Raw genomic sequence first — 21,201 nt, 5'->3', positions numbered from 1 at the left:
CTTAAAGATGGGTCAGGAGATGAACCTCTTCTTTTTGTGTCACGGTAACTACTGCTGTCAGAGGCTGATGATGGCAAAGATTCTGTCCTCTTTGCAGCTTCTTTAGGACTGTCAGACCCAAGCATTTGCTTTCCTGGTGGCTTCAGCTTATCCTTTGGAGGCAAGACTATGCGGCGAGAAAAACCCGTCTCTTCACCAAAAAATTCTCCTTTGTCACCCTCTCCTTGCTTCTTCATGATGAAAATACGTTCCATTGGCTTTTTGAGCCCCACATCTCCCTGCTTCTTTTCTAGCTTACTTGAATCTTTAGGCTGAGCTTCAACTTGGTCATTTGGTCTCAAACCAAACTCATCCTGTCTGGTCTTGGCTTCAGACTGGGTGACATCACCAGCAAGTGAGATCAGGTTGGAAGTTCTTACTGGTTTGGGCTGATGGGGATCTTCGTAGTCTGGTACATATTCCTCTTCTGGTGGTGGGAAGTAGCTGTAACTGCCATAACCATGATATTGGCTATACTGTTGTGAAGGCAGGTAAGTCTCATATGAAGAAACACCAAATGTGTTATAAGGATAGACTGCAGGTGACGGCATGTATTTCTCTTGGCTTTCTCCAAGTTCAGGCTCTCTCTTCACTGTTGTTTCTTTTTGAGGTATTTCTTTTTGAAGCTCTGCTTCTGGAAGGCTATCTCTTGAACGTTCTCTGTCTCTTCCTCTGGTGTTCATGTGTCTCTCTTCTTGTTCTTTTGCCTTTTTTGCCTTCTCTTGAGCCAGTCTGGTTGCCTGCCTCACCTCCTCCACCAGGCTGGCAACATCGGCTTTTACATTTGCTTTGCTCTTTGTCTCCTGCTGAAAAATATTTGCTTTGAAGCTGCTTGCCAGGTCTGTACTACCTAGGAAAGAAGCCGTCTGGTTGATGGCGAGAGACGGGTCAGCTTGCTCCTGTTCCTTCTTCTGTCGTGCAAGCTCTTGCATGCGACGAGAAAGATCAAAATTGAAGCCAATGGACTCCAGAATGTTTTTCACTGTGGAGCTGAGATCCGATGCTTCTGCCTGGTCCTGAACGTTGCTTTCAGCGCCTTGCTTTTTGTCATCCTTACCATCCTTTTTTCCTTTCTGAAGCACAGTCGCTCGCCACTGTTCATAAATCTTTTCTTTGTCTTCTAGGTCATCAAACACGGAGAGTCTTTTCACATCTTCTGCTTTTTGCTGGTGATGCTTTCGTATGCTTTTGACGATGTTTTTGATGCTTCTTGTTCTGATTCAGCCCTAGGATGTTCCTCTAGTAAGTCGAGATCAGTTTTAGATGCGTCTTCTTCAAACCTGTGGGCTGACCAAAAGGGCATGGCTGGACCTGGATTTTCTTTCTTCAATTTCTCTTCCCCATAAAGAAACTCCTCCTCATCTTCAATGTCCATGTAGGATGAAAGATGTTTCAAAGCAACAGTCTGATGTGGTCCTGAGGATGCAGCTTCTTTTTCCAAAGCTCCAGATCCTTTGCGTAGGGAGTGGATGACTTTTTCTATGTTTGACATGGGTTGTTCTCCCAAATGTTCCGTCTCCATGGTTCTTGATGGTGACAAAGAGCCCTCTTTTCTTTTCAAAATGGAGCGAAGTGGTTTGGCCTGTGATGGATCTGATACAGGGGACTCATTTGCACCTGTGTCAGCATCTACAGGTTTCTCTTCCTCTTGTTCTTGCGGTAATGTTAGTGCAGCAAGGTTACCAGCATTTTTAGACATAAAATTCCTGAAAAGCACAGGAGATATTTTGGCCATTTCCCTTATGTGCTTTGCAATGCGCTCTTCTCTTTCACTTGGATTGCTGTAGTTGGACGTCAGTTCTGATTTTAAACGGCGGAACATTTCTTCTTCATACTCTTTTTCTGACATGCCCCCTGTAATGTCACGGCCTTTGCTAGAGCCAGAGCTGCTTGAGGAGCTGCTGCTTCGGCTTCGACCAATGCTACGGCGATCAACACTGTCTCGCCTACCTGTTGCACTGTCTCTAGACCCCCGTCTTATTGGACTTCGATGATATCTTCTTACAATGCTTCCACTTCGACTACGTGAGTGTCCCCTCCCACCACTTTGGCTGCTGCTTCTGCTATAGCTTCTAGGACTGCGACTGTAGCCTCTACTCCTGCTATGACTCCTCCGTAAACTCACACTCCTTCCTCTGCTGTGGCTGCGCGATGTCCTTCTTCCTGGGCTATAGCTTCGTGGGAGGCTGCGAGACCTTCCAACGCTACTCCTGCGTGGGGATCGACTTCCAGCGCTGTAACTTCTTTCCCTGCTGTGACTCCTTGTTCGACCATGACTTCTCCCTCGACTGCTGCTTCGCCAATCCCTACTACTACTTCGTCGGCCATGACTATAACTCGTCTCCCATGACTGTAGTTTCTCCTCTCCCTGCTGTAACTACGGCTCCGTGGCCTGCGGTAGCTCATGCTGCCACTGTGTCTCTCCCGGCTGTAACTTCTGCTTCTTCTCCTTTCATGGCTTGGACTTCGACTATATCTTTCAGATCGAGTTTGGGGTCTTTCAAAAGTGGAATAATTTCTTCTATCTCTGAATCCACTGCCATCACCACCTCTTCCACGCCCTCGACCACGTTCAAAACCTCTTTGAGAGTAAGGTCTACCTCTTCCTCTTGAACCCTCCTCAGGATTCCTGTTATGATAATAAGGCTTGCTACCACTAGGATTATCAAAGTCAGTTCTCTTTCCAAATCCATCATAGTTTTTACCATATCTTCTTTCATTCGACTGGTCACGTCTAGCCTGTCTGTCTTCTTCCCTATCACCTCTTCCTTCCCATACCTCTCCTTCTGCATACTGTGGTCTATCCCCTTGCTTTTCTGTTGATGGGGAGCGACCTTCTTTCTTGTACAGGTCATTACCAACTGTAATTCTCAGGGACTCATCTTCCAGAAGATCCTGCATTGAAGTAAGATTTCAATAACATGGGAATCGAAAATTGTTGGTAACAAAGTGTAAAATAACCCTGATTGTAATAATCACACTAAGAAATTATTTCCTACTCTCGCTACAGCTGCTTTTTCACATTAAAAAAATAACAAACAAAGCAAATGTTTCTTCCAAATTTTCCTTTACTGACAAACTACTCTTTTATTTTAATTGGGCTTCGTTCACTGTTTAGTTTTCAATTATGTCAATGTCCTACAAAATAAATGTATAGTATTGTAACAGGTACATGAAAACTGAAGTCTGCGATGTATTAATTTTTTTTTGTTTACTTTATTCAAACATTTTTCATAACACCTGGATACCACAACAGAATATGGTTTTAGTTATTAAGCTAAATGTAATTTACAGGACTTTAGAACACATGAGGATTTATTAGATTACATCCGTGATATAGCTGGTCCTTGGCTAACTTTTCATTTACAAAAAAACCAGAAATGTTTAAATAAGTAGATTCACCAAAAATAGTAACATAACAAAATCAACAAAGCAGTCATTACTGATTCAATGTGTTGTCGTTTTCGAGGTGGCGAATTTCTTGATTCTCTTGACGGTGTCCTTCGATCACGTTTCTCTTTATCATAGTTATCGTAATCATCATAATCTTCACCGTATTTTTCAAACCTATCCGACTCGCGATCGTCTGACCATGACTTGTCACGCCGATTATATGAGGCGGCATCAACATTTCGAAGTGTGATCCGTAGGCCTTCTTCGCGTTTCCCGTCATGACCACCGCGACTAGACCCACGGCCATAAGGTCGCCTAGCACCACGGCCCCTGAAACGGAAAGGACGACTGCGTCCTCTTGCCCGAGAACTATCTCTCCCACGAAACACCATGATACGAAGGCAAAGACAACAAAAATATTAAAAATATAAGATCATTTGAGTCAAATCATTTGCAACTTCCCTGCTCCGGAAGCAGCGCACATAACTCCTGCGCATGCGTAGAGACAAAAGGTGTGCAACAGAGATAAAAACCTGCGTTTCCACTACAGCAGGATATGGAAACTTTACCTCTGTGACACGAGCCAGCAAGAATTGACGATCGAGAAAAAAACAAAAGCCTTTATCGTGTCCACGATTTATTGTCTGTTCTTGCAAAATAATGTGTATGAATTAAGGAAATTTTGCATAAAATAGTGTAAAAAGTGCTGTAAGCGGTAAGTCGCTAAAGAAGCCGGAAATGGCGGGTGAGTTAAATTTGGCTCAGTCCTCACGAGCGGTGTGAAAGAAGCGGCAGGCATGAGTCAGTCAGTCGAGCCGGCAGTGTCGATGGGAACTAGCACTGCACACGCCAATCTCGTGTACACAAGTCAGTGACAGTTTTGGATACAAATAATTTAAAGATGGATACAGGTCAATGGAGGACAGCCTTATCAATCCAAGGTAAGTGGGTGATTTTTTTTCGAGTGTCTTTATGAGCATCGGGTACAGCACAGATTATGACTCAAAGGGATTCTTGAAGGAGGAATAGTACTGTGACAACTGCAGCAGCAGCAGCAGACTCCTCCAGCACACAACAGCACAGTTAACGACGATCGTGAACCTATTGCAGAATCGTGTGCATCAAACAATGGGTTGAGTGCCTGCAATTACCAGCGATAAATGGTTTTAAAATAAAACTACCCACCTTACCAATAAAAAAGCTGGAAAGATACAATCGACTAAGGTCGGAGGAATTATTGATTAAACATGAGCTTGACTTCATCAGTTTATTTTGTTAGTTGTGAAGAAGAAACGGTTGTTTTGGAAAATGTCAAGCTGGAGTGTAGGAGAGAAATAGACTGTCAGGTACCATTTAATGATGTGACGGTCAAGGGAAAACATTTTCTTAGTTCTTACAAGTTCTTTGTTGTCGGGATTAAGAGTAATATTATCGATCTAGCAATGTTGATTTTATTGATTGCAAAATTATTTAAGAACTCAAAGCATCAAAGTTTTCAGTTCATTTAATGTTAGATAGGTTAAATTGAATGCATAATTATGAGCTACACATAATTATAACGGCAAATCTCAAATTTGCTCACTCTCAGCATCTGCCTCTTTGAGATGTTTTGAAGAATGAACCAGGATGCAGAATATGTGTGTGTTTTTATAGAAATGTTTGATTTTGAATAACATGGTAATGCATGTACCAAATAACACTAGGGTATGGTAGAATGAAGAGATGTAGATGAAATCTTATTGTCACTAAGAAAAGCACTCATGGAAATGCTGCTAGCTCCTCACTGGAATATATCAAGGGATTTTAAACTGTGAGTCAGAAAAGGCAAAGAGGATGAGGAAGTCGAAAAAAGATGGAGCATCACAGAAACATGAAACACATGAAGTAGATATATACTCATTGCAGATTGGAATACAAAGATAGACAATCATAGAGTGCTATTTGCAATACAAGCAATCTGCATCATAACTGTTTGTTTTAGGTGCTCGGCCAGAAGATGGTGTTCGGGACATGATAGTCATTAGTGATATTGATGAAAATGGGATTAACACCAATCTCCATGTACGCTACAAGCGAGATATTATCTATGTATCCTTTTCTAAATATATAAACGCATAGCACTGTTAGTAACCATTGTGCTTTCTCTGACTGCTATTCAGCCATTGCTTGCCACAAATGTCCTTTTCAAGCTAATATGTTTTAATAATGTATTTTGTGACTTTTTCATGATTTTCTAAAACACAAATAATCAAATACTGCATTTTAGTGTGTGATACTGTTGTTTATGAGGAGAGATCCCTGTCTCCACCCCCTTCCTGATAGTTGTTTTTAATATTGCTAAAGGGTGTGGTGTGGAATAAAATATAAAGCACACCTACAGGTTTGGGTCAGCTGTAATCCATTCTATGTGTCTTTTGACAACTGTGTACCTGAAATTTGCAGTGGAAATACTTTCAATAAAAAGATCTGTTGTAATGAATAGCTGTTGAACATTCAACTGTGATACAAGAAAGTCAGAGCAATTAGGAAAATATTTAGTGCATGTTTATCTCTTGTATTTCAATTATAGAAAAGCAATTCTCTTTCTTGGCTTCACATCATTGTCATTTTTGCACAAGCATGCACACACACACACCACATGGGTTACATTGGGAGCTGATTAGGAAAATCTGGACTAGAAGCTGCCTGGTGGAACGGAAGGTGAAAGGAAGGTGGGGTCAGGGGTCAGGGTGTGGAGACTGGGGTGGGGTTGTTTTGGAATCAGGGTTCAAACATGCAAACGGCTGGTTATCCTCTCGATGACAGTGGTGCCACTGAGCAGGTTGCTGTTGACGTTCACATACCCTGATGACCATGGCTTTTGCGTTCTGCCTGCTCATCTCAAAAGCGTTGTCGCAGTAGATTTGTAAGTTATGAGCGAGAAGTGATGAAAGCATGCTGACGGTGTGGGCAGGAAGCTGGGATTGGGGCCGATAGCGTGTAAACAAAGACAGGAAGAAGCCACTTCTGCTGTGAAGGCAGAACAGACAGAACCTGGCGCCATTCGTTGTCAAGGGGGTAGGCGGGTCGCGAAAGTTCTGGACAGATTGTGGACATGTCCGTGTGCGGATGACGTGCTGATACTAAGAGTCGTAATAACAGCTGTTATTGTCGTGCTCAGGACATTATCGTCCTTTCCATGAGCAGCGTTCAGACAAGCTGTTTTCTGCTTCAGCTTCTGCTTGTCTTGCCAATGAACAGGTCTCGTGTCGCCAAGGCACCGGAAGCGCCTCTTCCTCGTCAGCGTCCTGTTGCACTCAGCATCGGTCATCGACATTAGCCGTCCACAGGCCTGCCAGCTTTTATTTGCTTGAGACCGTGGCCGCCATGTGTATGTAGCACACTCTTAGTCGCTGACCTGACAGAGCCTGCCATAATTTCAAGGCAAAGACTACAGTTCGCAACGCGGTACGTAAAGGTACCGCAAGCTCCGAAGACTCCTCCACTGAAGCACCCGGCGGATTCTCAGCCAATGTCGTCAAGGACAGAAATTGCCAATCAATATGCACGCGCATCATTCGTAGCGTGCCTCTCCCCCGACATCCTCATCAGTTCTTCCCCTTCCCTCCTCCGCGTCTAGCTGTAGCGCGTGACGCAACAGACTGTATGCGCATGCATGCATGTGCACCCTTGGTAAACTCGTGTTTACAATGATTTTTTTTTCTCCCGTGGACACATTCGCTGACAGTTGCATCCATTGTTGCGCCTCAGCAGGCAAGTTGTGCCTCTGGCTTGAGTTCGACAGCGCACCTTCCCGACATGCGGTTGCTCGACTTGGTGATGATGTGAAAGCGATGCGCATTCGGTAGAAGCAGTGCTTCGAAGTTTTCAGTTTATAAGTACAGCATTCAATAAACTACTCGATTGTTCAACACTTTAATATAGAATAGATTATTTGTTAAATGAGTTCTTTCCGGCTGTAGGCAAATGTAAGTGTTGTGAGCACGTTTAAAGGCTCGGCTAAGCTTTAACAAGTAGGTCGGATGTGTTAAATGCAGTTTAGACTTACGATTTTTTTTTTAAACTGGCGATAGGGTTCTAAGATGTAATCTCACAGTGTCGAGAAGCATCTTTAAGGTGAACTCTTGTACATAGCAACAGCTGCTGCTGCTGTTGTGTGTGTAAATTTATTTTAAATGAAACATGAACGCTTGTTTGTCAAACGATCAGTTTTTCACCCCACCAGAAGGAACAGCCCTGTTGTTTGATACCGAGATGAACGAACGCGCTTGTGAAAGTCGGAGGTTGGTTTGTTCAAATATGCGAATCATGAGAGCTCGAGAAAAAATAGTTTCCTGCATGTTAATCTGGGATAGCGCACTGTTTACTGACCTTTCGTAGAAAATATAAGCAACCGAGTTTTTCACGCAGCTATATTTTTTCTTCAATTTATTTTTTTATCAAGTATTTCATTTATCCAGGTCTTGCACATTTCGTTTAAACTGTTCACTCGCATCGTTTGCAGGCTTTTGTCTCGAGAGATTGAGTTCTCGCTGGCCAGTAAAAATGTCGCCGTGTCAACAAACGCCACTACAAAGGGTTCAGCGCCGGATACAAGCTAAGTAAAGCTTTCCCCGGTTCACGGGTTGCACGGTTTGGGGGGAAATGCACTGTGACGTCACCAAGGGGGAAATCCCGCAGCTTATCTCCGGTACTTGACAAAGCACACACGCGCGTGCAACAGGACGGCAGCCTCTGAAGCTGCCTGCGATAAGCCCGCGCCTTCAGTAGCTGCACGTGATGGAGGAGATGGCGGAGTTGAGCAGCTGGCCGAGCTCATGAATCGCACCCCGTACCGAGCATTACACCTGTGATACATACCCTTTCAGCGGAGGTAGTTCGATATCGCCCGGTCGTCTCCATCCTCTCACCTCCAAGCCTACCCTTACCTGCCTGTTGCTTTGTTGCAGTCTCGTCACCGAGGTTGTGAATCTCTTCTGCGCTGCTAGTTGATGAATACCTACCGAGGTAACGCCGCGATGTTTGACAAAATAAAGAAGATAAGACTAAACGCTTTTATTTTCTCGACGGCAGGTGTTTCGTTAAGCGGCACCGTCATCTCTTGGTTTTCATCCCGCCACCCGCTCTTAGGGGTATGGGGTAGGGTGACGTTTACAGTTTCGACTTCCGCTCTCGGAAAAGGCGGTGATGAGTATGCGAGGTTCGTCGTGCAGTTTGTGAAGGATGGTGACAAGGAAAAGACTACTTATCTAAGCCTTGTGTTTTGATGACGCACCCTCAAAATCGACTTACCGCTTCCACGTTTGTACTACTACACTTCCTCTTCTGGAGGAGGGTTAGACTAGACAGTTGTATTTTTAGATTGGGCTTGGAGTGTTGATGGACGAACACGAATACTTTTGCCTTTCTCTCATTTTCAGTCTTTTAGGATAAGCCAGGAGGTGGAAAGAGTAAATTCGCGATGAACTTGTGGACAAACGTGGAAGGTTTAGGTCTTTCATTCGTCCTTGACAGACCTCGCTGACACTGTTGTGTTCACCACGACTCTAAAGAGGATTCTGTCTGTCTGGAGACAAGGGAGGGCACGAGTGGGGAAGGGTATGGAAAAGGGTTTGGTGACTTAAAGGTGGGGTGGGGGGATAATACCTTTCTGAGCTTCACACAGCGAGGACAACATCGACCGGAACTCCGTTTTCATAAAGTTTGTCACCGTCTCCGTCTAGGCAGATGTCTGAGTGTCGCGGTGTCCGACAAATCCGCCGATATGGCATGGATCATGTTGTGAACGACAGACATAACTTTTGTGTAAGTTCGATTTGCCACTGGCGTCCCAGCTTACCTTGCTCATCAGATAAGAAATTATTAACACGTACATTGCTGTATACGTTTTTAGAAAAAAAAAAACATTGTGTTTACGCGTAGTGGATGGTGAGTGGCGGGCCTAATCCCCGCCCCAGAAATCTTGGTGAAGGATACCAAAAGAAAAAAAAAAGCACAAAATAACTCAACAGTTTTCAACGGGGGGTCTGAACACTCCTTGTATTTTATGAATGGGAAACGCTGTCTCATGACTCAGATGAGTGCCAGTCCTTTGGCGCACACACAGACTGCGTAATGTAGGATCCATAGGTGTGTGGACCTATTTGTTTCCGTTTAATGAAATGTGTCTGGTCACTAGCAGCCAGTCTGTCGGCAGACGGATGTTGTGTTTCGGCAAATGGGAACTTGAGTGCTTTTGTTGTGGGCTTAGATTATATGATTACCGCTTTCTCCGTCTGCCTGGAAAGCGTTCAAAACTTGAGTTCAATACAAAATATTTACATTTAATGCAGATAGACAGGTGTCACAAGCTGGTTGAAACTATGCAGTGACCTGTAAAAGAAAAGACTGAATAGAGAAATCTCACCATAGCGTTTTGCACTCCATTGCACATCCTTTTCTCAGCTAATTCTCTTCCAACATATATCATTCGTTCTCTCTGTGCTCATACATGGCCCCTACCCTTTTCACCGCCCTCTCGAAGAGCTTTGAACCGGACTATGGACAGTGTCGTCTGTCGTGCCAAATAGCCACATATTGAGCAGTATGTGTCAGTTTAAATGCATGATATGAATCAGATATTTATGGTTTCTCAATCACCTTCTTGCCTTTCATTGTGAGCACATTTTCTTCTAGGGTAGAATTGAATGAACCAACATAGTCGTGTTTCCCTCCACTTCATAAAAGTGCCTGTTTAATGTATGGAATGTGTGTGGACGTTTAATGAATGGAAAGGCGATACCTAGGTTGTCGCACCCCAAGCATTTTATGTGACGTGTCGCTGTCGCACCGCCACGCCCTATACGCATGCATTTCCACTGGCGCCAGACACTTGTTCCTCCGCTGGTATAAGATTGTCTGACTTTCTGGGGCATCCAGTATATTTTTAGGTTCCCTTACCCTCCCGGTGGGCATGGCTGGCTGCACTTTTGACTCATCTTCCAAAATTTCGCTCCCTTCTGCCCGCAAGCAGGATAAGAAGACCCTGGCCCCTGTAGAGATATTAAAGTGGCAGTGACGTAGGGGCTGGAAGGTGGGGTCCTGACAGCCATTACAGTTACGTACCCTTCGAACGGAGGGTTGATGAAGACCGCGGAGTTCCCTGTCCATCCGGGATGGGCGAGCATGTGGATGAAGACAGTATGTGCGACCATAGTCGAAAGCGTTCGAAACGATGAGGGCACTTCGGTACCAAGTTCTTTGATCAGCATCATTGATAATTGACTCGCGACGAGTGGGTTTCGTCTTACGTGCCTTACCTGACGTTTAATCTTTCATCGTCTTTTTTCTCTTTATACTACACACACACCCTAGGTCTCTTGTCCCCTTTCCAACCCTTAGAAAAAGCACGTTGTCATGCACATAGCGGTGTGGTAGAATAGAGAACAGTTATCATTTACAGTGAACAGTATTATCACGTACACAAGCTTTTAACATAGCAACGTAAATGTGTATAAAGTGAATAATAATTATACAGTCAATTGAGAGACAATCAAGGAACGTCCATTACAGGATAATAGAACTTATACGAGATTCGTTGAATGTATACCTGGAGTTTTTCACGCTTCGGCAGTTATGATATTCGCGTGTGTTTTGTGTATGTACATGTATACGTATATATATATATGGGTATATATATATATCCGTACCTGCGTGTGTTGTGTTTGTGAGCGCGCGCGTGCTTGATAGAGAGACATAGTGTAGTGATCGGAGGGAACAAAGAAATGCAACGGGAGGAAGAGACAAAAATACATTGGAGTCAGTGGGGCGGGTTAATAGGGAACAGGAGATGGGTAGTGGTGGTGCTGGGCTGTCGCTGATAAAAATCGCGACATGGGCTCTGCGTGCGGCCGAAACGTGATCATGGCAGGCAAGAGGTAAGGATTTGGCTGTGAAATAACCACATGCTGTAGTGCAAGCATGTCCAACATGCGGGCCGCATGCGGCCCTTTGCAAACACACCTGCGGCCCGCACAACGGAGCTGTAGCTATTCGTAAAATCAGTTTTATAGGTCTTTTCATACTTTCATGAAAAGTTACTTCAGGAAGTTTGCCACAAGGGTTATGACAATGTTCGGTTCTACCTATATGTAAACCGTTATTTTTCTTCACGAAATCAACAAACACTTTTCAGAGAACAAGACTGACTGATCAACACCTCTCATCCGTGATATGCCCCTCGGGGTACCCTGAGTTTGACTGCCTGCTGTAATACATCGCCAAACGTTCTGTGCATTGGTTACTGTATTGCCAGTAGTATTGCCTTGTGAATTTTTAGTTTAATTTACGAACACAAAACAAACACAAATAAAATTGAGAAAACGATGATTGTTGTCTAGGTCCATTTACGATTTGCACTCAGTCATCTGTTATTCCCACAAGTAGTCTACACAAGAAGAGAACTAACAATGCTTGTGATGACGATGACGATAATGACAAGGAAGTATGTGAAACTGTAGAAAGGAGGGATAATAATATAATTACTGAATTAGTTATTGATTACTTTAAGCTGTTTTAAAAAGTCTATAATCGCTGTGCCTAGCGGTTCACATTTAAGTAATCGATTTGTTAAATAATCGGTTGTCTAGGAGATGGGCTTATTAGTTTGGTGTTTTTTACTTTTGTGTTTCCCTGTTTTTCTACAGCCATGACAATCAGTGCACCATCGAGATTCTGCAGCACGCGTCACTATTCGTATATACCTTAATAAAAGCTATTATTATTTGCAAAACATCGGCAGATTAAATGCAACCTTACTTTAGATGTGCTTAGACCTGGAGAAATTAAAGGAGAATAAATAAATATGAAAGGAAATTGCAACGAAGAAATGGGAAAACACGAGGCTTATGGGGTGATGAGTCTCTCCTCGAGTGACATCCCCAAACCCTGAGTTGCCGAAGCCCTTACTGCATGGAAGTAAATTTTTTGAATAATTGTCCGTGATAGGTTGGGGTAATGTCAGTGTAGATCATTTACTTCTGTGAGAGTGGCTCGTCTTTTGCCTTAGCCAAAGCCTTGCAATCCAGTTACACTATTAAAATGACATCGTATCTGCATGGCGTGGACACGATGTGAACAGGTTAATGACCCGGTCTGTGTTTACCAGCAGCAGTTTCTGTTGACACAGAAATCACTAGACAGGGCATTGCTTGCGAAAACGTGCCCGATGTCTTTGTCGTAAAGCTTCTAGAAGCACCCTTAATAGTGTCTGGACCACACGGAAATCGCTGTATTTCAACCCTATACCTCTGTGTATGTGTCGCATGCAGGCAGACGGACGCAGAAGGTTCACACCAGTCACGCATCTGGTCTGGTCACACCGCTTATTACCGGTGGCCAGCACTTGTGATCGATCTACCTCCCCCCAACCAATTCCCCGTGCTTTCCCAACCTCACAGTCGACACGGAAGAGGCATGACCCAGTCAGAAGCCAGACAGATGTCTTAGAATCAGGAGGTGGGTGGTGCAGATGGCAAGTAAGGTCAAGGAAGTGTGAGTTCATCCATCACGGAAAGGGTTTTTAGAATGATATCAATATTGTTGTGCTCGTTAGTTCGCATACCTGCTGGTCTCGTCTGGTGTTTTGAATGACTGTAGATTTATTTTAGTCTTTAAACTCTTGGCTTTTTATGTCTTTGTTGTCGTCAGCTTGACAGCATGTAGTCATTTACATGCCTTGCTGGCTCCTTCAAAGGGTAGTCCCGTCAAATCAGGTGATCGAGACCTTGTTCATTTCTGGACAAGCTACTTTTCTTTCCCTTTCTTTTGTGAGCAGTCTACTCTGGTTTCCCAGCTAAGGACTCTAAAGGTAAAGGTCGTCCCCTAACCTTTTCAGGTCGTTTGGGGAGTGACATGTTAGAGACCTCACATTTCTCGGGTCAGTTTTACGTGATGGCGGTGTCCATCTCCTCTCCCTCGTTTCCTTACCTTCTCCAACACACTATGGAGTCGGGTACCAATTCCCGTCAGCTGGTCGACTGTAGGAAGTTTGCTGCGCTACTCGGGTAGCGAACCAGCTCGCCTGTCAGTTTGGACGTCTGCGCTCTCTCCGCTTCCCAGCTAAGGAGTCTGTTAGCCGTTTAACAGTCGGGGGGCACATCATTAGCAGAAACACAGGTGTCTTGTGTGCACCTTGTGTTCACTTCCCGTACTCTGACCCTGGTGCACTAACCACTAGGGTGCCAAATCCCTCTTTCCGCCCATCCCGCTTATAGTGTAGCGAGCTTTGGTGAATTTACACTTGCTCACGCACACCCGGATGTGACGTGAGGAGAGAGGTAAGGTGGGCTTCCTCTAAGTAGCTTCTGACTTTTGCCGTGGGCCATCAGCTTTTAGCTCTTCCACGACAACCAGTGTCAGATGTTTGAGCAACTGTGGTTAAATGTTGAACATTCCACGAGGCAGATTAGTGTGGTGCTACAAGGTGACACCAAACATGCTCTCTCCCTGTTTAAGAGGTAGGAGCGAAGTCGGTCGTCCTTGGGTTGCAGTGTCGCTGGTGGCGCTGCGGGGATCTTCGTGACGTCAGCGCTCGTCGCGGAGTGTTTCTGGCCGTGAAAACCACAGCCTTTTGTGCAGTTGTTAGCTGATGTGCAGCACACCCGACAGGTAGCCTGAAGGTGTGAGGTCACAGGATAGGCGAGAAGCACCTGGGTGAGACAGTCCTATTTTCAACAGTAAATGGAAGGTTAAAAATGTGACCTGATCTCATCTGGAATGCCACTTTGGGTGGGGGACAAATAAATTTGGTATTACTGTGTGAAAAGATCGTCGGTGATCCCGCCTTAAAAGTTCACCTAACCCTACTTGTATGGCGAGGTATGCATACGGCGGAAAATTTATTTTATCGGTTTCTATTTTTAAAAATCTTTTTGCAACTTTTTTTTTCTCGGAGGAGTGGAACATTACTGAATGTTTTTATGAAGCACGCTGGCAGTAATGTCAACAAAAGACCAGTTTACACAATATGACTAATGTGGCTTACCACTGATAGACTTGGGAAATTGCTGAGCGAAGCCCAAATTTTAAACGTTGGTAGATAATCTGAGTTTTACAAGCACTAAATCTGGGCCAATTTTATCGATTATTGATGCTGACCACTTCGGGAAGAAGGAGCTCTTGCATTGAAGTGATGGAAGTGCGAGGAGGGGGATCCATTCTTATCCTTCTTTGGTTGGAATGGAATAGAGCACAACAGCCTGTGACGTTTCCGACTTTCACCAAAGCGCAGTCGTCGGTTACCAGAATTTTAAAAGTATGTCTGTTCTGCGACTATGGACATCACGAAACGGGCACAGTCCTAGTTAACTCCTTGTGAGACATGAAGTGAATCTTGCTAACTCTAGAACAACGGAAACCCTTAGTACACGTGTGTGTGTGTGTTTTACGCCGAGCCAGCTACTTACTGTATCATGGCAAGGCAGCCAGCCCTGTAAACAGGAGAAAAAAACAACAACAAAAAACAGCGTGCCCGAGACGAGAGCCGAACCCAGGTCAACTAACCTTCACTGTATTGGTGACAGGCGCTAACTGCTGCGCCGCGGCCCGGTCCTGCTGTTAGTAGAGGAAGGAGTTAGACTGAGCATTGTCTGAACAATAAAACTATCAGAAGCTGTCGTGTTGCTATTGACAATACTGTTTCATTCACTGTATTCCAAAGGAAGTATTTCTCTACTATTCATAGATGTGTGTGTTTTAGCGAAAACGTCTGATTGTCATCACTGCCAGCTGCATGCTGTAATTATTTGCCTTTTCCCTTTAACCCCAGTTGATTTAGTTCTTGATTTTTGTTTGTTTAAGAGTAGTGAGTAGGATGAAGAAATTAAATTTATCACGTTGTTTACCTAGAGATTAATTTACATAACTTGGACTTTTCATCCCCCCTCTCTCTACATATGTGAGTACGGGGGTGGGTGGGTAGTGGGGTAGGGAAAAAGGGAATGTTTTATGCCGATTCAGTAGCTAAGGCTGCAGCAACCTTAGTTGGAAACACGGACCACCAGCTGAGAAAGAACAACATTCCCGAGACGACAGAGCAACTCCGATGAGGAAAACAGTTCACGTGATGTATGCACAAGCATTCGATTTCCCATCCCCCCTCCACCTTTGTCCCTCCTTTCGTATGTATTCGGATGTGCGGAGCACCGAATGAGTTTCCTCACCAATCAGATAACTTTCGGAGCGAGTGAAGAGGGGGTTGGAAAGTTGGTGGGAGGGCGATGGGGAGGAACACATCAACAATACAATAGTCCAGTGTCACCGTTATTAGCAGTTATGATACAAGTGTCATCTGTTTCTAGCAGTTATGATACAACTGTCATCTGTCATCTGCCAAGCCATGGCTGGGTTGACTTTTGAACTCCACGTTCTCACCTGGTGGGAATCTCGCATAAGCTCATTGTTTTGACGGGGTTGGTTGTGTTGCTGAATGGGTCACGTGGAGCAGGAAGTGACCTGTGACTTAACGGCACCTAAAGAACATCTATTGTGAACGTAACCGTGTGACTGAGAAGGAATTGAAACTTCGCCTGTCACCAATTAGTGTCGATGTAATCGTGTCAGCGCTGCATCTTTTTATTGTTTCCTTGTAGCATCTTCCCTTTACCCTTGTAGTTCCTGTATTTCCATAAATTAGAAAAGATGATATTTATATTCTTTCTCTCTTTTTTCAATCGTTTGCTGTTTTCTCTGTTTATTTTTGTTTTTCTGTCTTTATTTCTTGCTGTTGTTGATATCAAAGCTTGGTATCACCCACAGGTTCCGAGGTCAGGTGGAACTATTGACGGGTTTAACGGATTGCGTCCTGTTACAACGGAAGACTGCAAGATGTAGTTCGCAGCAGGATCTCCTGCTTGCACTATGTCTTATAGACCTTGGTACTAATTGTTGTCTTGCCCGGGAATAATGATGTCCGCGCCGTCAAATGACCGTTGGCTGCTGTTTGTCACGCCCTTGCCAGTAATTTGTCGTCCATGTCAACAAAATGTCGTGCCGGGGCACATGGCCAAAGCAAACCAGCTTTCGCAACTTGGTAGTGTGGTGACCATTTAAAAAAAAAAATCGCTCTTATGTTCCCTGTATGAGATACTGAGCAGCCTCCTTAGGCACTTGATGATGAATTCTTTGATACCCCTGCCCGTGTCGGCGAGCGAAGTTCCATGTTTCACATCCGTATAAGCAGGATGGGTACTACTGGGGACTTGTACAGATTGTACTTCATAGTAAACTTGATGGTATGGCCGCGCCAGGCTCTGTACCACTGCCTCCATTTCATCCTTTTCCTGCAGGACTGGTAGGTCTTCAGGCTCGCTGGTTGCACACATTGTCCAACATGTGATTATGTTTGTTAGCATTTCTTACATGGCGGTCGCACACAGTCACATTGCTGACAGTATGTAAAGAAGATATTTAATTCTTCTGTACATCCTGTCCACTCTGGGAGTGAGCGTGCGTGTGATCGCCAGGGCAGCACGAGGTCTTCTCCTGCCCCGAGGGTCACCGCCAAGTGTTTGGTATTTGGAAGGACAGCTCAGTGCTTTCTCTCAGCGATGCTTTTGCCTGGAGGGATGATTATGTATAGTGACAGAACTTGGATGGCTGCTGATACGGCACTCGGTCACGAGACAGATGGAAGTTAAATGATCTCACTCTTTGAAAATGAAAGTACATTTTGTTTTCTGGATTTTGAGATGAGCAGAGCACTGGCTTACGATCCACCCACTCCACCCACACACACACCTACCCCGCACACCTCAACTGCCACAATTTATATTGCATGCAGATGACATATTTTGTCCTGCTGAAAAACTTTACCAGTTTCTGGGTAGAAAGTCTGAACTCGTATTTAGTCATTCTGGAAGTAAAAAACGTGTCACCCTCATAAGACTTATTTTGAGAAATGTGCACAAGGAGTGTTTGGTATGTGCCAAGATAGTTTTTCGAAAATCGTACAACGCGTGAACAATCTGTTTCGCTTTCACTATTAAGTGCAGTTTTGCGATTACTGAAAACATATTTTGTAACAAATCTTTTCCTCCTTTACCCCGAATGACAGAGTAGAATAGTTTTTTTGGTTGTCCGGTCTTTCAGATACGCCCTTTGCTGTAAGGAAATTTGTGATGGAAAAATACTTATCCTATAAAATGTTAAAAATCGATCTAAAAATTCAGCAATTCCATTTACTTAAATTAAAAGTGTGTTATCCTAGAGATGGTGCGGGTAGCATATTGATGCACCCTCTCACAAACTAATTTGCTTTGTCAAAACTAGTGATGTGATTAGGGCCACAAATTAATAACAGAAAATAAATTCAGATGTGATACTGTGCGATTGTCTTTTCAGATTCCTCACCTCTTGTTTCGATCCCTTGCTGTGGAGGGTACACATGTCCGTATATAGGAATACAGTACTAACACAGGACTCAATAAATGGACGATGCCGGATGAAAAGCGAACTCGCCGCTTGATACGCTATGTGTGCGGCTGAGGTTCGCTTCCTGTAATGTATATCAGCTTTCTGCAGGATGTTTGTATCTGTCTCTCGCAGCCTTGCTTGAGTTTTTTTTTTTTTAAAGTTATTTTCAGTCTCAGTATGGGATTGGGTTTTTTTTTTTCAATTCCCGCTCCCTGAATACAGAACGACACGATCTCGCAACAGGTGTCCGTTAGGTATTTAAAGAGAGAACCGCTGTCTCCTTTTTTCTGACTCCGTTTCAATCTCTCTCTCTCAGACATTTGTGGTACAGCCTTAGGTGCTGGGTTGGCGGAAAACAGGAATTCCCTCCTTACCTAGCACAGGCTATTAAGCATAGGAAAAGGCAATAACCTCTTATCGGTTCAAAAAGGGGGGAGGAGACGGATCCCCCAGCGCTATTCTGGGCCGTGACATCGTTGTGTTGCCCGTTATGGCGGCTGTGCGTGCTGAGTTCTCAATGACTGGGTCCTGCTGAGCCTGCAGTCCTTGTGCCAGACTAGTTGCTCAGGCGGCGAGGTGCGGCATGCGAGGCCTGCATAATTGACTGCAACCTCCCAAGAATCTGCGGGTGCTACCAGCCTCGCCACCTTCCTCCCCTTTAACACCCTCCCCACACCTCCCTACTCCAGAGACATCACTGTTAGTCCTCCGGCTGCTGACCTGCAGTTATCCTAGTGCCTGGGGCAGCAAGAGGGAACCATTTTTCTTATGTCTCTGTAGAGGGGAAAACCATTTTATAATATACAATTGAATCATACAGCTGTGCATCTGTATAATTATAACATTTATTTTTTATATCTACGTCCTTATTTTTGAAAACACTAAACATTGTTAATATAAGTTGGCTTTCCGTTAATTCAAATATTTATTTATAGATGTTTCGAGCCGTTGCTGCTGTTACATAGTATATTTACATCAATCTGACGTGCATGTAGACAAATGTTTGACGAGACTACACAAGGCTTTTTTTTTGTTGTTGTTTTGTTGTTATTATTGTTTGAGCGTCTGCACATCTATCAATACCAAACACAAGAAATTAACGATACCTTATTGCAATGATATTTATATTTGTTGACCGATAACAAACCGTCACCTAATGGATCGTTCTAAGCACTAACAAGCTCTAGGTATCCTAAGGTCCGGTTTTCCTCTGAGTAACAGTTTCATTACCTTGTATAAGTTATTATGCACCCAAATCGTCCTCACTGAACTGTGATTTTGCGCATTGAAAGTGCATCGCTTGAGCTATTTCTTATTTATGCATTCGTTCTCTTTTTCACGAGAAAAAAAAAACGATTAACACATTTTACACACAATCGAAGTCCTTGTGTAACCAGAAATTTATTTTTTATAAACGCTTCATCCGAGTAATTTGCGTCTCGGCCATTAAGATAAAAACTAAATTCTAGGAGCACAAGCTTTCTTGTAAAACTCAAGAACGTTAAGCATGGACGCTGTTTAGTGGTTTGTTGATTCATGGATTTTTCATCAGCTCAAAATGAATTGCAAATGAGCCTCGTTCTAAAAATTCTGCTCTTGGACTCCCCATTCCCCGCCCCTTTCCTCTCCCAAAAAAAATGTTCTACCGAAACACCAGATCGTCGTATCACCGTGTTCGGCGATTCGAGTGTTTTTACCACGAAGTCCAAGATCCTAGGTGTGCTTGATGAGCATGTTCTTCATTTATGGACCGCGGTGTCAAGGGGTAAGAAGGTCATCATCCCCACTTTTCAGATCGTTTGGGGGTTGAGGTGTTAGAGACCTCACTTTTTTCGGTGCCAGCTTTATGTGAGGGCGCTGCCCATCTTTCTCTTTCTAACCACTTCCATTCTCGAGATACGGGTCCATAAACATATCTTCCCCTTTCTTGAGCTATTTTATTTATTTACTTGTTTGTTTTTTTAAACTTTAGTCGACACTGTAGGATAAGTTCCGCATCGCGTGACACTTATCAAACACCGTGCTCTAAGAAACTAACCCATGAAGACTTTCGATCTTGAACCTTCGAAACCGAGGGACTAGTGGTGTCCAGTAAGAATGAGTCGCTTTTTGCGTTTTCACAAGAAAATACGCACCAACCAAACAAGAAAAGACCAGGAAATATTCCCTACTTTTTTTTGTCTGGCTGACCTGTTTCCGCCTTCCTTTCCCCACACACGCACACGTACGCACAGGACAGGTCATCTCCATCTTAATAACTGCTTCAGACAGTCATTGCCGTAGCAAGAGGCAGCTAACACGTAAAAACAAATATCGAACCTGGCTGTCGTCTGTACGGTACACTCAATCATGGGACGAAGGAAGGGTGCCCTGCCTGTTTACCTTGTCCTTGCCGGTGATGCCAGACAAGACGAGACGGTCACTGGGTGGAGGGGTGGACGTGAACACAGCTCATTACGCCAGGCGATGCGGGGACCGACTCGCTAACCCGATCGCCCCGCATTTTTTCTTCGGGAGAGAAGCCAGATGTAACTAGAATGGCGGAGAAAAGAGCCCCCTGTCTAACCTCAATCGACGTCGAATGCAGTCGATTCCGTGTGGCGTGAAAGGCCATCCACAACCGCCATCACCAGACCTTTCCATCTCATGTTTTCTTCTTCCTCCTCTTTGTTCCCTCCTACTGCGGTCCGCAGACCCAGTGCTAGGCACGTCACCAGTTCAGTTGAATCGATGTCATGGGTTCAGATCTCGGACACGCTGGGTTTTTTTTTTCTTTTTTAAAACAGCGAAGACTTGTTTGCTGCGATACATTCTTCCCCACTTGCTCTTTTTCTGATACTGTAATATAGGAAGTACAATATACACAGAGGTCTGTAGCAGCAAGCAAAATGAGTGTGTGTACAATGTACCATCTTATGTGCTTAGTTAATCAGCTTTATGCTAGTCCAAGAGACTGCTAGACCATTTCCTCCCACATACCTCCGACGAGAGACTGGACAGACGAGAAGACATCACAAATTTTCTGCCGCGTGAACGTCAGTGTGGACATGCAGACCAGACCCGGGTAGTTGACACAACGATGATGGACTCGTTAAGTGGACTTCGGAGAACAGTACAGTCTAGCGAGCACTGATGTTAACAATAAAAGACCTTCGCGCGACACCGCTCTCCCACTGTGACCTGCTTAGCTCGCAGCGTCCTCTGGTGGCGGGGAGAACGTGCGCGAGCCGCACGTGCATCCGATGCAGCGAGTGCACAGCAGGAAGGAGTTGGCGGGAATATACCGTCGTCATAGCTACGGAGCTGCTAGGGAGACTA

The 21,201-nt window shown here is 44.4% G+C and overlaps 2 protein-coding genes across 2 annotated transcripts in view; one reads left to right on the top strand and one right to left on the bottom strand.

Moving 5' to 3' along the window:
* Positions 1-976: 976 nt before the first annotated feature.
* LOC112571114 (micronuclear linker histone polyprotein-like) lies at positions 977-3,824 on the bottom strand. Its single transcript, XM_025249926.1, has 4 exons — positions 3,483-3,824; positions 2,802-2,934; positions 2,505-2,668; positions 977-2,416 (listed from the first exon to the last, which is right to left on the bottom strand). The coding sequence occupies exons 1-4, from the start codon at positions 3,822-3,824 to the stop codon at positions 1,187-1,189; spliced, it is 1,869 nt and encodes a 622-aa protein (XP_025105711.1). The 3' UTR covers positions 977-1,186.
* Positions 3,825-4,001: 177 nt separating this feature from the next.
* LOC112570797 (unconventional myosin-VIIa-like) overlaps positions 4,002-21,201 on the top strand; it is a 71,961-nt gene continuing 54,761 nt past the window's right edge. Inside the window, 2 exon segments of the mRNA XM_025249420.1 lie at positions 4,002-4,373; positions 5,414-5,520. Of these exon segments, the coding sequence (XP_025105205.1) occupies positions 4,334-4,373; positions 5,414-5,520 (147 nt within the window). The 5' untranslated portion in view covers positions 4,002-4,333.

This window comes from Pomacea canaliculata, linkage group LG8 (genome assembly GCF_003073045.1).
Source record: "Pomacea canaliculata isolate SZHN2017 linkage group LG8, ASM307304v1, whole genome shotgun sequence".
Classification (NCBI taxonomy): Eukaryota; Metazoa; Mollusca; class Gastropoda; order Architaenioglossa; family Ampullariidae; genus Pomacea; species Pomacea canaliculata.
The sequence above is the reverse complement of the archived record's forward strand: the minus strand, read 5'-3'. Positions and strand labels throughout refer to the sequence as shown.

Bases quoted from the DNA above. Each gene is read 5' to 3' on its own strand.
- LOC112571114 (XM_025249926.1), bottom strand. From the start codon at position 3,824: ATGGTGTTTCGTGGGAGAGATAGTTCTCGGGCAAGAGGACGCAGTCGT. The intron at 2,935-3,482 runs GTAATGACTGCT...ACTTCAATGCAG, and splicing joins AACGACAACACATTGAATCA to GATCTTCTGGAAGATGAGTC. The intron at 2,669-2,801 runs GTGATAGGGAAG...TTATCATAACAG, and splicing joins AGAGGTATGGGAAGGAAGAG to GAATCCTGAGGAGGGTTCAA.